The 14,186-nt window shown below is 39.6% G+C and overlaps 1 protein-coding gene across 1 annotated transcript in view; it reads right to left on the reverse strand.

The window, feature by feature from the left end:
• Positions 1 to 14,186, reverse strand: part of ARFGEF3 (ARFGEF family member 3) — a 126,818-nt gene that overhangs the window by 55,995 nt on the left and 56,637 nt on the right. Inside the window, exons 6-8 of the mRNA XM_081094574.1 lie at positions 8,170 to 8,292; positions 4,865 to 4,907; positions 2,385 to 2,463 (exon numbers count right to left, since the gene is read on the reverse strand). Coding sequence (XP_080950700.1) covers positions 2,385 to 2,463; positions 4,865 to 4,907; positions 8,170 to 8,292 — 245 coding nt within the window. The remainder of the gene's footprint in view (positions 1 to 2,384; positions 2,464 to 4,864; positions 4,908 to 8,169; positions 8,293 to 14,186) is intronic.

Consider the following 14,186-nt stretch of genomic DNA (forward strand, 5'->3'; position numbering starts at 1 on the left):
CTCATTTTCTGCTCATCTCTGAATTTCTTGCAGGTGCAGGACCCATGGAGAACAAGTCTCCTGAGTGGGCCAGGAGCCTGTGGGGGCTAAGCAGCTGCCCGTCCTGGCGGGACTTCTGCCAGGCAATCGGACGGCACGTTCTGAACCTCCAGAGTTTTCTCTTGAACCATTCTGACTGTGCTTCCCCTAAAACAGTTCAGATTCCGTTAGAAAAGGGAGAGAGGGACTTAAGCCACTGTGTGAGCAGTGGAATGGAATTTGAACACAGAACAGTGTTCACGGATTCCAAGACTGCTTTGGTGCAGATTCTTCCTTGACATTCTGTGTGGGGAGGAGAGGGTGGTGGGAGACGAACAGGGAGAGAATGAATAAATATATTCCTAAGCCCAATTATCCTTCCAAAAGTTCTTGGATATAAACATCATGTAACTCGCCTAATATAGAATTCTATTAATACCGTATCTCCAAGGCATTCGAGTTATTCTGAGTACCTGAATGCATTTTCTGGATCTTCCTGAGAGATTGAACATGTCATGGATACATATCTCTACAGAGCTAAAGTCCTAGGAGGTATTTTGGAGATGGTTGTTGAAGGGACCTCCTGACCATGGCGTGATTTCAGAGAAAGAAGATATTTAGAAGGTAAGAGAGGTGTCAAGTTTAGCTAACAGAAACACACGGAGTTACGAAAATAAAATCAGAAGAAATGGTAAGAGGTGTGAAGTTAACAAGGAGAATTAACACAACTGCCAGAGTGACAGTAGCCAAGCACATGATAGTACCTGACCAGGTGGACTTAAAGGTCTTCTACTGAAGCTGTACTAAGCATGCTGCACCCTCAGATTCTTCAGCAATAGAACCCCCATCTTAGGGTAATAGAATCATGACGGGAAAGACCAGATTCAAACAAGGTAAACAGTATCTAGAGGCAGAAGTGCATTGAACAACCAAGCAAGGAAACTATTAAGCTGAATATCACAATATGCCTAAAGTATCTTTGATCCAATGTCCAATCAGAAACCCTAGAAAAACATATACATGTCACAGGAGTTAGTTTCCCCATTTAAAGGCACTTACTTGATGGCTGCTTGTAGCTCCCTAGTCATATGGTTCAAAAACATTTTTTGTTTTTAGTAACTGACAGAAATCTATGACTTTTAGTTTCTAATCTGTATGCATTTGCAATGAATGTTTGTGCCATATGTTTTCCTAATAATCTACAGTCAAATTTCTGATATAAGAAGCTCAATGCTCAAATGCATCATAAGCTAGAATTAGCACTGGCAATGCTGAAAGGAAAAAGACCATTTTAGAGCTAATATTTGTCAAGTCGTTACTACATGCTAGGCCCTGTGCAGCTGAAAAATCCCACTTACACCAGAACTTCTTATAAGATATCAGCACTGAATGTTTATAATAATTGCAACAGGCATGAACCTGGATGGTCCCAGGTAACCTAGGTCATGTGGTCACTCTACACATGGGGAGTCCCTGTAGCTGATGTTAGAGACACCCATATTTTAAAGAGCCATGAACTTAAAGCCCTTCCTGGACCTAGGTGAGGACTCTTGCCTGACCAATCAACAAAGACACACTTTAATTTATCATTTGTAGATACACAGACTCATTCTGACTTATCCTGATGGCTAGTTTTGGGTTACTAATGGCAAATTACCATGAGTTCCCCAACTTTTCTAGCACTTAAAAACCTTTAGCGTTTTCCCCTAGTAAACTACGCAGAAGAAACAAAGTTTAGCTTATTGGTTTTCCCTTGCTTGCAAAGCAGTGAACATAGCCTTTGTACTTTTCAAAGTTTTAGTGGTCTTTGTTTTATTCCCTAATAATGATAAGATGGGGGTAGAGGGTACAGAAAAAGCATCCTTGACAGCTGATTAAATTAAATTGGCATAAAAGTGAAAAGTATATAAAAGTCAGAGTAACATGTTCTTTTTAAAGATGTGCATGTGAGCTCAGAGGCTCAGGAAATGTTCATTGAGACAGAAAAAGACCACACAGTCCAACTCTGCCTGTAACAGAGGAGAAAGGTGCAACAGTGTGATGAGACTCAGGGTCACAGCTGGGTATGTCCCGGTGAGGACTAGCCTTCACAGCTTCTAGCTCTCAGCCAACATTCTTTCCATTCAGATCCATGCTTGAGGGACTGACTCTCTCGGCATTTTCTCATCAGAAAGTTATATCCATCAGTAATAGTATTGGGTAATGCAGGCTTGCCCAAGGTCACTGAAACCAATTCTCAGAAATTAATACCAATGGGAGGAGCCATCGTCCTATACTCTGCCTATATTTTGCATATTGTTACAGACAAAAGTCACTTTGGTAATAGACTGTTAGTGAATAAGAGCACCGATTCTGAAGGCACTTACTTGATGGAGGCTTGTAGCTTCTCACACAGAACAGTGAGCACAGAGACGAGGTCGTCACAGAGGGCCTCTACGGTTGACCCTGCAAACAGGAGGTTATTAGACATCAGCAGGCGCACTCGAAGGTCCCTCAATGGTCCTTCCCATCCTCCTTTTTATGTTTTCAGGACTAAAAAGATGATTTTTAGATGCTGACTTCCTTAGGCCACCAAGGAAGTGTAACACATTTTAATATAATAACTCCTTTCTAAAGTAAAACACTCAAAAGATAGTCTAAAAAGAAAATAGGTTGTTTCTTATGAAATTCATTCACACTTAATGAAAAGACATTTAGGTAAGAATCACCACAACTGACAATGATTTTATCAATGTTTAGGCCAGCAGAGTATATATGTGTCCCTTATTCTGACCTCTTGTTTTTCTGGGTTTTGTGGAGCAGAATTGTATCCCAACGTGATAAAATATGGCAGCATTTAAGAAAGGTGGGCGTTTCAAACTAGGAAGCTAGAGAAAGAGGGCAAACAATTTGGTCATCATCTTCACCCACTTTATTTGTCCAACATCCTCAGAGCTCCGGTCTTAATGGAGCAACAGCAAATGTCAGAAAAAAATAATAAAAAACAATTTCAAATCCTGAAACCAGCAACAAAACTCTCACAGAAGCACTGGAGTGCACTGGGAAAAGGCTGACATTTGGAATCGACCTAAGTACTGGTCCACAACTTGCTGAATGCATAAGCTTGGGTAAGCGTCAGTTTTTCTTGTGGTAAGATGAGATAATACCCATTACACCAAATAATTGGGCCAAGGAAAGTAACAAGTGGGAGCATTTGTGTGTGTGTTTTTAAAAATAAAAACCTGTAAAGATCTATACAAATGTGGCTAAGTATTTGATGAATGTATAAATAAATGAGTGACCATGAAGTCAAGGAAGATGGAGGAAAAAATGGCCAGAGTGTAAGAGAGAAATAAAAGTAAAGTTGGAAGAGGGAAGGGGAAAGAGAAATGCTGATCCTTAGAATTTGTTATCTTAAATTCAGGGAGGAAAGAAAGGGGGGGGGTAGAGAGAGAGAGAGAGAGAGAGAGAGAGAGAGAGAGAGAGGGGGGGGGTAAAATGATAAAACATGTTAAAATAAATAAAACTGCCCAGCTGGTGTGGCTCAGTAGTTGAGCATTGACCTATGAACCAGGAGGTTCGATTCCCAATCAGGGCACATGCCCAGGTTTCCGGCTCCATCCCCAGTAGGGGGCATGCAAGAGGCAGCTGATCAATGATTCTCGCTCATCATTGATGTTTCTATCTCTCCCTCTCCCTTCTGCTCTCTGAAAATCAATAAAAACATTAAAAAAAAAATAAAACTCATAAGTAGTTTTTAAACTCAATTTTAGATAAATTTCAAATGAGTCCATCAATTTAGTACTAATAAATATTTTTAAAGATGTATCTTTGACCAAGAGGACTTTGAACTGCTTTCCGGTATATAAAGTCATTCTACAATAAAGTGAAGATGTATGGGAACTGCAATTGCCAAAGGGGAAGGAAAGAGGGGTAGAAAATGTTGGAGCCTATCACTGGGAGCATTAAAAGGTGAAGAGAATCTATAGCACTTCTAGTCCACAGCCCGAGACCACAGCGAGATGTGGAAAACAACCACTCCAGCAGTGATTTAGAAAATGACTTCAGATACTCTTCTCTCGTTTCTTTTATTTACTCTTTTTCTCCTCATTGTGGCTGTGTATAGCTCTCCCTCCCTTCCATTCCCATCGTCTCTCTACTCCACCCATTCTCCCTGTTAACTGTCAAAAATATCAAAAAGGGAAATTTTTCCAATATTTTTAAATCACTGAATAAAATCTGATATAAAACGTACATTTCCGTTTTTTTACGATGAGATGATTTGAATTTTCCATATCTCTTTCCGAAAACAATACTACCAAACGTTAAAAAAAAATCAAACTGCTTATCAATTACATGTAGACCTCTGTTTTTTCTCTTTCCTGTGGGGTCAGAATGAGAGTTCCTTACCTTGATTCCTATCCTTCTGCAAGATTCCTTGTGAGATGACTCCTTTTTCATATCAAAAAACTGGTACTTCACAAACATACTTCGGGTGCAATAGCACTTGTACCCATCAGGGTTCTACCTCCCTCCATCTCATTCTCACTTTAACAATTAATACACCCGATTTCATAAAGAACGGCATAACTAAAAAACCAGCCTCCAACAGGAAGGTCTATGAAGAGTTCCCTTCCCTCTCACTGCTGGACAGGAACCGGGGTGGCTGGCATAAGAGTGCAGGAACAGAAGGAAGACAACAGCTGGTTTAATCATACCATGTAAGGCAGAGCTGAACAGAAGCTCCAAGGAGAGAGGTGGACTACCCTGAGAGCTCTGCTCATCCCTACATCCCCACCACCAAGCACGGGAGGCGTTCTAAGACCCACTTTTTAAACTGAGAACTAGCGAAAATCAAATTCAATACCTTGATTCCCGAATTCCTGTGGGACATCCGGGTTTTCAATTATCTAGTAGGGGAGACACACACACAGGACAATTAGTAGATTCAGGCAAGAAAAAACCCGGACTTAAACAATGGAAAATTCTTAGACACAAGATGTCATTTTGAGTGCTCTGGGTGCAGCTAACTCACCTAAGCTCACCCTCCAGGTCTTGATAGCATTTCATTATTCATGGTATTTAGGAAAACATATGTCTGGAACTGAACTTATCAGTTGCAAAAATAATTCATTCAAGAGTCCATAAACTTCCTGGGAGTTTAAGCCCCATGATACACTATCTCATTCCAGGTGCTGAGCTATGACTGGGGACAATACCCACCTAAACAGCTGAGTTGCCTTTGCAGGGATAATGATATTTCCCAAGGTCACAGACTACACTCTGGCACCTGAGGAATACAGAGTCTTAGTTGTAGAAGGATCTGTTTCTGGACTTAAAAATCCAGGTCCAAAGATGACTGCTGGTCAGAAGTACCAGTTTCCTATTTGATGGGTGGCATATTAATTTCCAACTGTCTGACCAGACCAACTAGTCTAGGCTATCGCTTGGTAGATCCAGAACTATCAAGGTAGAGACAGAACCTTGAAAGAAGGTAGAATAGGAAGGGAAAGGTACTTACAAATAGTTACACGGACTTCCATTGCAGGGAGAATTCCATGACTACTGAGCAGAGAATAGGAACTAGGCTCTACAGTCTCCCCAACACTTAGCACAGGGAGATAAGATAGTAAGAGGGCATTTTCATTTAATCACCTACAAGACATATAAATCATCCTATGGCACTGTTTGTCTTTAAACTTGTTATAGGAACATATTTCTAGTATTTTCTGTTCCCTAAGTTGCAAGCTCAGCTGCTTCCACACATTCTTTGTGAAATGCTATCCTGTACTGGGAGGTGGGGTGGGATGCAGGCAGACATTAGGCTGAAGGCACAGTTCATGTTAGTGCTTTTGGTGTTCTAGATTGATTTTCTTTCCACAGAAACTAAGTCTTTCTAATTCTGAGATGGCCTGCAATGTCTTCCCAGCGTGATGGGTCCCGCTGAACACCACACAGATTCCCCAGGTAATGCTCAGTGTCCCGAGGGAGAACACATAGCCTCCTTGGACCATGCCATTTAATGGCTTTTTAAAATAACCGTTCTTAGGTGGCAAGACTTAGTCTCTCTAGGAGACATCACAGATGCTCTGAATATTAGCATACTGAGCACTGAGTCTTTCTGGGACATGAAAATATCTCCAGGGACCGCATGAGTAACAGAAAGGCAGTAATAGGAAACATTAATTTTCTACCTAGTTTGGGATCTTGCCTCCGGTTGGGGTGAGTCCAGATGGTCAGTGATGAGCAGGACCAGAAGGCTGATTAGCCACGCAGGACAGAGGCAAATGACCCTTGGGTTTTATCCAGCTCTTACCAACTATACCTGTTACCATTCTTACAAAAGAGCAGCATGAGCTGTAAGGCTGAGTCATTTGAAACCTAATAATCTCCTACTTAAAATTTTAAAAATAAGATTAAATAACTAATATAATTGAAATCACTTTGAAACTACAAAGTTGTATTGAAATATTCCATCTCAAAACATTAAGATATCATTACTATTCCAGTATTTCATCATGTGGCCAATTAGGAAAGATGGAATATGATTGATCATATATGAACATGATAATTCTCAACATCTTGGGTTTATTTCCATTAAAAATACTTTTTCTCTTAATGTTTTATATTTATAGATTTGACTTATTTTAAACTAATATTGTCACACCACCACATTCAAATGCTAGCATACATGAAATAATTTTAACAAAGACTAAGCTAATACAATAAAAATACTTAAAATTTGCCCTAGCTCGTTTGGCTCAGCATCGGCCTGTGGACTGAAGCGTCCCGGGTTCGATTCCGGTCAAGGGCACATGCTCGGGTTGCAGGTTCAATCCCCAGTAGGGGGCGTGCAGGAGGCAGCCAATCAATGATTCTCTCATCATTGATGTGTTTTCTCCCTCTCTCTTTCTCTCTCTCTCTCTCTGTCTCTCTGTCTCTCTCTCTCTCTTCCTCTCCCTTCCTCTCTGAAATCAATAAAAATATATTTTAAAAATTTAAAATTAAGACTTCTTTTTTAATAGAAACTTGAACTTTGGATATAGAAAACACAAAAGAAAAATATCAATATTAGTTTTTATCTGATTAGTGTTTGTTTTTCCCAACACTGGCTGCCAGAGCTCAATTAATCACCTGGGCTGGGACTCAGGAGAGCAGGGATTAGTTCTGGCTCTCTCACTGGTAAGCTCATTAAGTTTAGATTTCAATTTCATCTCTTTGGGCTTCATGTCCTCATCTGTTTTTATGAGGAATGAAAAAATTTGACCAGGTAATCTCAAAAGTTCCACTCAAGTCCATGATTTTCTAAAAATTACATAGTAATTGAAGTTAAAAGTTAGCAATATTTGAAGTTAAACATAAAATCTCAAATTCTAAAATTAATTTCTGAGATATTTCAGGCTGTCACTGACATTTCCCATTCTAAAAAACAAAGTGTTAACTTCAGAATACTTTTTGCAGATTTTAAAAGAACTTTAATCTGAGTTCTCACAGAGGCAGATTTAAAAAACAAAACACCATTTTTGAAGAGGAATCATCTCCTCATTAATGTTCCCGGAAGATAATTTATGCAAGAAGCCAATTACATTTATGTTTCCCCTGGAAACTCATTTTAGACAATCTGTTCAAGTTTAGAGCAAAAAGCTCCAGGGTGTTTTGATGACAGAAAGATGACAAGTCCAGCCTCACTCTGCCAGTGCCCGCAGGTGAAGGATACGGCCAGTCATGATTCTTTAGTTAGCAAGAGACCCACAGATACAAGCCTCAAAGCATGGAATTAACTGCTATTAATTTTGAATTTACTTCTGGTATTTGTTAATATGTTATAATAATATTTTTATATAACATATTTTTAGTCTGAGAATTAAAAAAAAAAGATTACAAAAGAAAAGTGCATTTCAAAATAATGACTAAAAAAAAAAGGATAGAAACTGTAAGGAAAAAACTCCCAAAGCTTTGGAGTGAAACAGGCAAATATATATTTCAGGAGCTTAATTTACATAAATAAATGTTCTTCAAAACCAAGCCAGCCCTTCCATTGTTTCAGTAAGGAGCAGCCCTGGCAGAGTGTGGGGTGGGGGATGTGTGGGGTGGGGGATGTGTGGGGTGGGGGGCACATACATGCGGTTACACACAGAGACACTGGCAAGGCTGTGATGAACGTGGGCTCACCGTATTCTCCTGCCTTTGTCGTAACTGTAAAGTCAAGTCACTCAGCATCTGACTGAGAGTGGCCCGCACGGCAGTGTTTATACTACGCTGGTGACAGCTACATGTGTATGTCTCAATGCACACCTGGTGAAGAGATAAGACAGCAACATACACACTCCATGGATATTAGTGTATTACCAACATGCTTTGGAATTAACCGGAGAGGATATGAAATTGCTCTTAAACAGAAAGTCAGCCTGGTTTAGAACTAGCTATCAGTGAGTCCTACATATATGTTAAACCCCTGAGCATCTATGTTTTAAGCATGTAGGAAAAGTATTATTTCCCTACAGGTTGTCCCTCTCAGAAGCTCATTCTTCTGAGCACCAGAGGAGAATGCAACGTAGTGGTTTTTAGATATGCCCAGGAATTCTGTCTGGGACAAACTCAGGTGGCTGGAAATTAAAACCAGGGAAAGCTCCCTTCAAGGCAAAATAGAGCAGAGTTTACTAACTCCTGAGTTACCAGGTGTGGGGAGAGGATTAGTGAAGCCGTTTCTGCTGCTCTATGAACAAGCCTGACCTTGGGTTAACTCTCTCTCCGTGTTCTCCTGGAAACCTGATAAAGGTGGATGTCAGCTGTGTTACTAGGCAGCATGGCTTATGGTAAAATGTCCCCCCCGATTACCAAGCTGTATTTGAATTGGGAAAACTGAAAACTAACTTTAAAAATCTAGTAAGGAGTCACAGGTTTGAGCATCCCTGAGTGACCCTTGTCATAGCTATGTCCTCTGAGGGAACGCTGCACGCTCTGACTATGGAGGTACAGAGATGTTGGCTCCTATATACAGCACAGTCGACCCTGAATAACATGGGCTTGAACTGCCTGGGTTCATTTACACATGAATTTTTTAAAACTTACGGAATTGATATAGTACAGTACTGCAAATGTATTTTCTCTTCCTTATGATTTTTATTAAGAACATTTTATTTTCTCTAGCTTACTTTGTTGTAAGAATACAGTATATAATATAACATTAACATGTGTCAATCAACTATTTATGTCATTGAGAAGGCTTCCAGTCAATAGTAGGCTATTGGTAGTTAAGTTTTGGGGGAGTCAAAACTTACACCTAAATTATCTATTGCATGAGTGGGAGGTGCCCCTATCTTCTGTGTTGTTCAAGGGTCAACTTTAGTTGAAACATGGGGCTCCTAAGCCAACGTGACTGCACCCATGAGGGGCTCTTATCTTCTTGCCCCTAAGCTGACATCTGAGAGCCAGAGCCTCCCCTCAGTATTGGTGTTAGGATGCCTGGGAAAGACAAACGCCTGCCACTGATCTGTGTCTGCTCCCTGTCCTGTATCCCGCCGAGGGAATATAATGCCAGTTGTGGCCTATTTGTGTCTTGTGAGTCTGAATGCCCAGTGGAACCTGAGGAGGCTCCCTGGTGGCTGCAGCATGGAGAAATCCCAATTTTGGGGAAAAGATTCTCTCACTTGATGATGCTGCTGCTCAATGTCATGACTTTTCAGATTTTATTGCCTCGAGTTTCTCTGAAAGGTATAGGAATGGGCATAACAATAAATGCATACTTTAAATTGGTCTACTTTTTCTCTCCATAATGTATGTAATCCTTTCCATTTTACCAAGCATATTTAGTCCTACAAAAAGAAAAAGGGAGCCCTAACCGGTTTGGCTCAGTGGATAGAGCATCAGCCTGTGGACTCAAGGGTCCCAGGTTCGATTCCGGTCAAGGGCATGTACCTTGGTTGCGGGAACATCCCCAGTGGGGAGTGTGCAGGAGGCAGCTGATCGATGTTTCTCTCTCATCGATGTTTCTAACTCTCTATCCCTCTCCCCTCCTCTCTGTAAAAAATCAATAAAATATATTTAAAAAAGAAAAGAAAAAGAAAAAGGGATGTAGTATGCCTAAATTATTTTTCTAGGAATAACTCCAAGATTATCTACATTGAAAATACTAGGTTCTCACCTAAATGGCAAATTTAATTTGATGATTGATAACTGAGATGGGAGAGAGACTAAATGTTAATCTTTGTTGCTGCTAATGCTTAAGCTAGAATTTTCTGTCAGGCCTCTCTGTAACTGCCTTTTTGGTAAAATTAACGAAGTGAAAGTAAATATTTTCTAACAGTTAAATTTATCTCCTGTTAAATGCTTAATATTCCAAATGAGCATTTAAAACTCAAAAGTCTATTTGGAAGTTGGCTTGGATTTATTCATATTATGTGAAAAAAGCAAGAGCAAGTTTCAAAATATTTGTTTTTCAAACTACCATTTAGGGCAGGTTAACTTCAAACTCATTCTCTCAGATAATCATGGATTGTAATATACTCGAAGGTACTATTTATACATACTTAGAAAAAAAGATGTTTTAATCCTGAAAGGCCTTTATTTCTGCATGTGATAAAATGGTTTAAAAGCCTTGAAAATACATCTAAATGAGTGCACTGGTTCACTTTGGTGAAACCAGATTCTCTATAGTGTAATTCGGCACTCTGGTACTATTTATACCTCAGAATTCAAATTTTCTTTAAATCTTTTCCCAAGAAATCATTATAACTGTGATCTTTCAGATTGCTAAGCTTAAATTTCAGGAGAAATTTAAAGTCTCAGAAGCATTAAAGATGAAAGAGTAGCTATTTTGAAAGCTGAACTACATATGTTATGTCAATATAAATACAATTCTACTGAATACTAAAAGCCATTCCCACTATAAAACCTTCCTTAAAAAATTACATCAGTCACTTTAAACCCATGAAAGAAAGCACACATTAGGACCTAAATTTTAAGTAACACAAACAGCACTGTATGCAAAAAACTTCCCAGATACCAAATGTATTTCAACTTTTAATGTCACCACCGTTTTCAGTGTTTAGGGGTATAACAGTGGAAAAGTCATTTCCACTGCAGTAAGTCTACTGCAGGAGGCATTTTATTAAGGGAAAAGGTAAGCAGTTTACTCTGCTTTTTTAAGAAAAAGGATTAATCAAAGAAACTCATTTTCCCACGTTGGGATCATAAATACTCATGTGACCAAAGGGTATCTTTTTAAATGTAAAAATGAGCATGTGTATGATAACTTGCTATCTTTAGATGCCCAGGAAGAAATGCTTTCAGCTATCCTGACATCTTCTGAAGAAAAGTTTCTTACACTTGCTATAAGAATAATAATAAATTGGTAGTTCATAGAACTAGGGTTTCCATGATAAACCTGACCATTGTATTTAAAGGCCAATGAGTTTTCACATTATGAATGGTTTTCTTTTTCTACTATGGGGCAGTGCTAAAATGAGCACATTGAATCAGAGAAGCTAAGAGAATACCAAGTCCAAATGCAGGCTGAGTTTCTGGGAAAGGGCTCATCAATTTCCTCTTTTCATATCTCCAATGTCATTTCGACATCCCATGCCCTTTGCTTTCGTAGTGTAGAATTGACATTTTAAAACCTCAGTTCTGGATCTCTGCCAGAGGCTCCAGGTACCAAGTCCAATACCTTGTGAAAAGCCACAGCCCCCTGATCACCAGGGAACGCACGAAGACACAGGGCAGTGAGGAGTTTCATAATGGACATTTTGATCATTTCATGCAATTGTGGACATCCAGGTTTACGGCATGCTAAACACAACTGAGAGCAAAAACAAACTGTTAGTGAAGCAAATTAAACCCCGACAGCAGAAGGAAAAAAAACAAAAAACAAAGCCAAGTCTGCAAGCCATATATAGCAATAGGAGTTTTATGTCATTAAGTAGACTGATAAATAACAGTACTAGGTTAAACCCAGGGTGGAATCACTATTATTAAATATGAAGCAGCACAGTGGAATGTAGCAGATATTCAACATTGGCCAAAGTGGTAAGTTTTAAAAAAGCTTCCACAATAGAAATTTGCTTAACTTTGCAAAATGCATATGAGCTTCACCATGTTGAGTTGTGCATTTACTTTCTCTTTCCTGTCTGAAGGATTAGTGGTGCAGCTTTGTCAAAACAGTGCATAGTACTGAGTAATAAGTCCCATAAAGAGAAGAGCTAGCAGGTTTCCAATTGGAAAATTTTTACGGAGATAAAAATAATTTATGGTGATAACAATAAAAGGATCAGAGATTAAACTGCAAGAAAGAAGAACTGTCTTTTATGTAGGGAAGACTATGAATGCTTGTTTATCACGTTAGAAATTAAGAAAATTTTGATTAACACTACAAGTCTAAACTCTGTTGAATCACATTGACAAGTCAGTGACCAGGCTGTTTCCAGCTGAATGGCAATAACAGGTAGGTATGAAACAGGAGCACCTCAATAAGTGGGTCCCGCTGATGCAAACGCACAGGCTCACACACATACACACAAGGGGCAACTGAAAGTCTGATCACCATGCTTGGGTAGGAATTTTACTGGTTTTCCTTTTGGATCTCAGTCAGAAGGAAACTCTTACCATGCCCAGGCATACAAGGACAACTCTGACGGTTACTTCCCTCTTCCTCTTTCTCATTCTTCTTGGCTTAGCTGACATGTTAAAATGGATTCCGATACCTCAGCCCAGCAATCCCTGCACCTTCTCAGGCAGAGCCTTCTGCTTGGTCTACACAGGGTCCACCGAACTCTAGCCTCTGCCCTCCGAGCCAGCCCAAAGGAAGTAGAGAGGAGCTCTGCACTGCTCTGCGTCTTCTAATTCTAAATAAGTTCTTCAAGAGCCTTGCAAGTCAGAGATTAAAGGCAAGTGTGGAAATTCCTTGCACAAAAAACTAGTTTGCTCAAAGCCCATCTGGCAGTAAGTTGCCAAAAAACAGAAACCTCAGAGGAGTCAAAACAGTCAATACAGAGGCTTACGCACAAAGAAGAAAGTGTTTCCAGAAGGCAAAGTGGAGAAAGCAGTCCCTTAAAATGGGATTTCTTTACTCCAATGGCCTCAGCTGGTTTGAGACAATGGTTTGGGCTCCTTTGTCCATTTCTCTTGCCAGGAGGTAGGGTTACTCCTCTCAGCCTTACCAGAACATAGCAAATAAGATGCTTCAAAGAGAAATGGATCAGGTCATCTGTGTCATATCTGGAGACTATCTGCTCCTTAACTGTAGAATACTTTATTTGAAGTGTATCTCAGAAATAGACTTAAAAAAGTACTATTGAACATTTCAAGGGTTGTAAGTCAGCTCAGTTAAAAAATACTTTCATGACAACCAGAATCATTACATTGAAATCTCTGGAGGCAGATCTTGGGCCTCAATGTTTTTGAAGGTCCCTGGGGTAACAAGAGGAACTAAACTAAACTCCAGATCCTGTGATGGTAACAATGCTCAGAAAAGATAAACTGTGTATCAAAATGTAAAGATACTCAAGAAAGTGGCATATGATTAATGGTCACTTGAATCCATGGTCACACAAAAAAGGTGAAATTCATCAATACTTCTGCTTCACATGAAAAAAGACCATAGAGCCATTATTGAATTAAATGCCTTGGTAAAGGTCTCAGGTGGGTAAGACTCCTAAGAATTTCAGTCGGTTGCCAATATGACTACGGCAAGATCCTAATTCTAAGACGGAGGTTACCAGGAAGCAATATTACATAGTGGTCAACAGGACATACTTGAATATAGAGAGTCTGGATTTGAATGTCTAGCTAAAGAACCTTAGACAAGCAAATGAACCTCACTTTCCCTGGGATTCTTTATCTAGCTTGGTTGTGGTAAAGATTAAAAGAGAATGTATGGGAAATGCTACTACTGACATGCCCTAAGGACTCAACTATTACTAGCAAATATTACTAATCAGTGTTTTGGAATTGAAGGATGGCTAGATGATAGATAGATGGGAGTGAAAGAAGGTCCCTGAGAGTAAGAATCTTAAAAAATAAAACAATAATCTTTGAGACAAACTCTGCTTGAACCTGACAGCATGCCACAGAATCAGAGACTAGAAGTTTCCCGTGAGTCAATAAGATCAAACCAGAAAATACACATTTACGAACTCGACTTTCTCACTGAGAAAATGCCATACAGGAGCCTTCAGCAGGCATGTCCTTTC

Source organism: Myotis nattereri (genome assembly GCF_964212035.1).
Source record: "Myotis nattereri genome assembly, chromosome: 6".
NCBI lineage: Eukaryota > Metazoa > Chordata > Mammalia > Chiroptera > Vespertilionidae > Myotis > Myotis nattereri.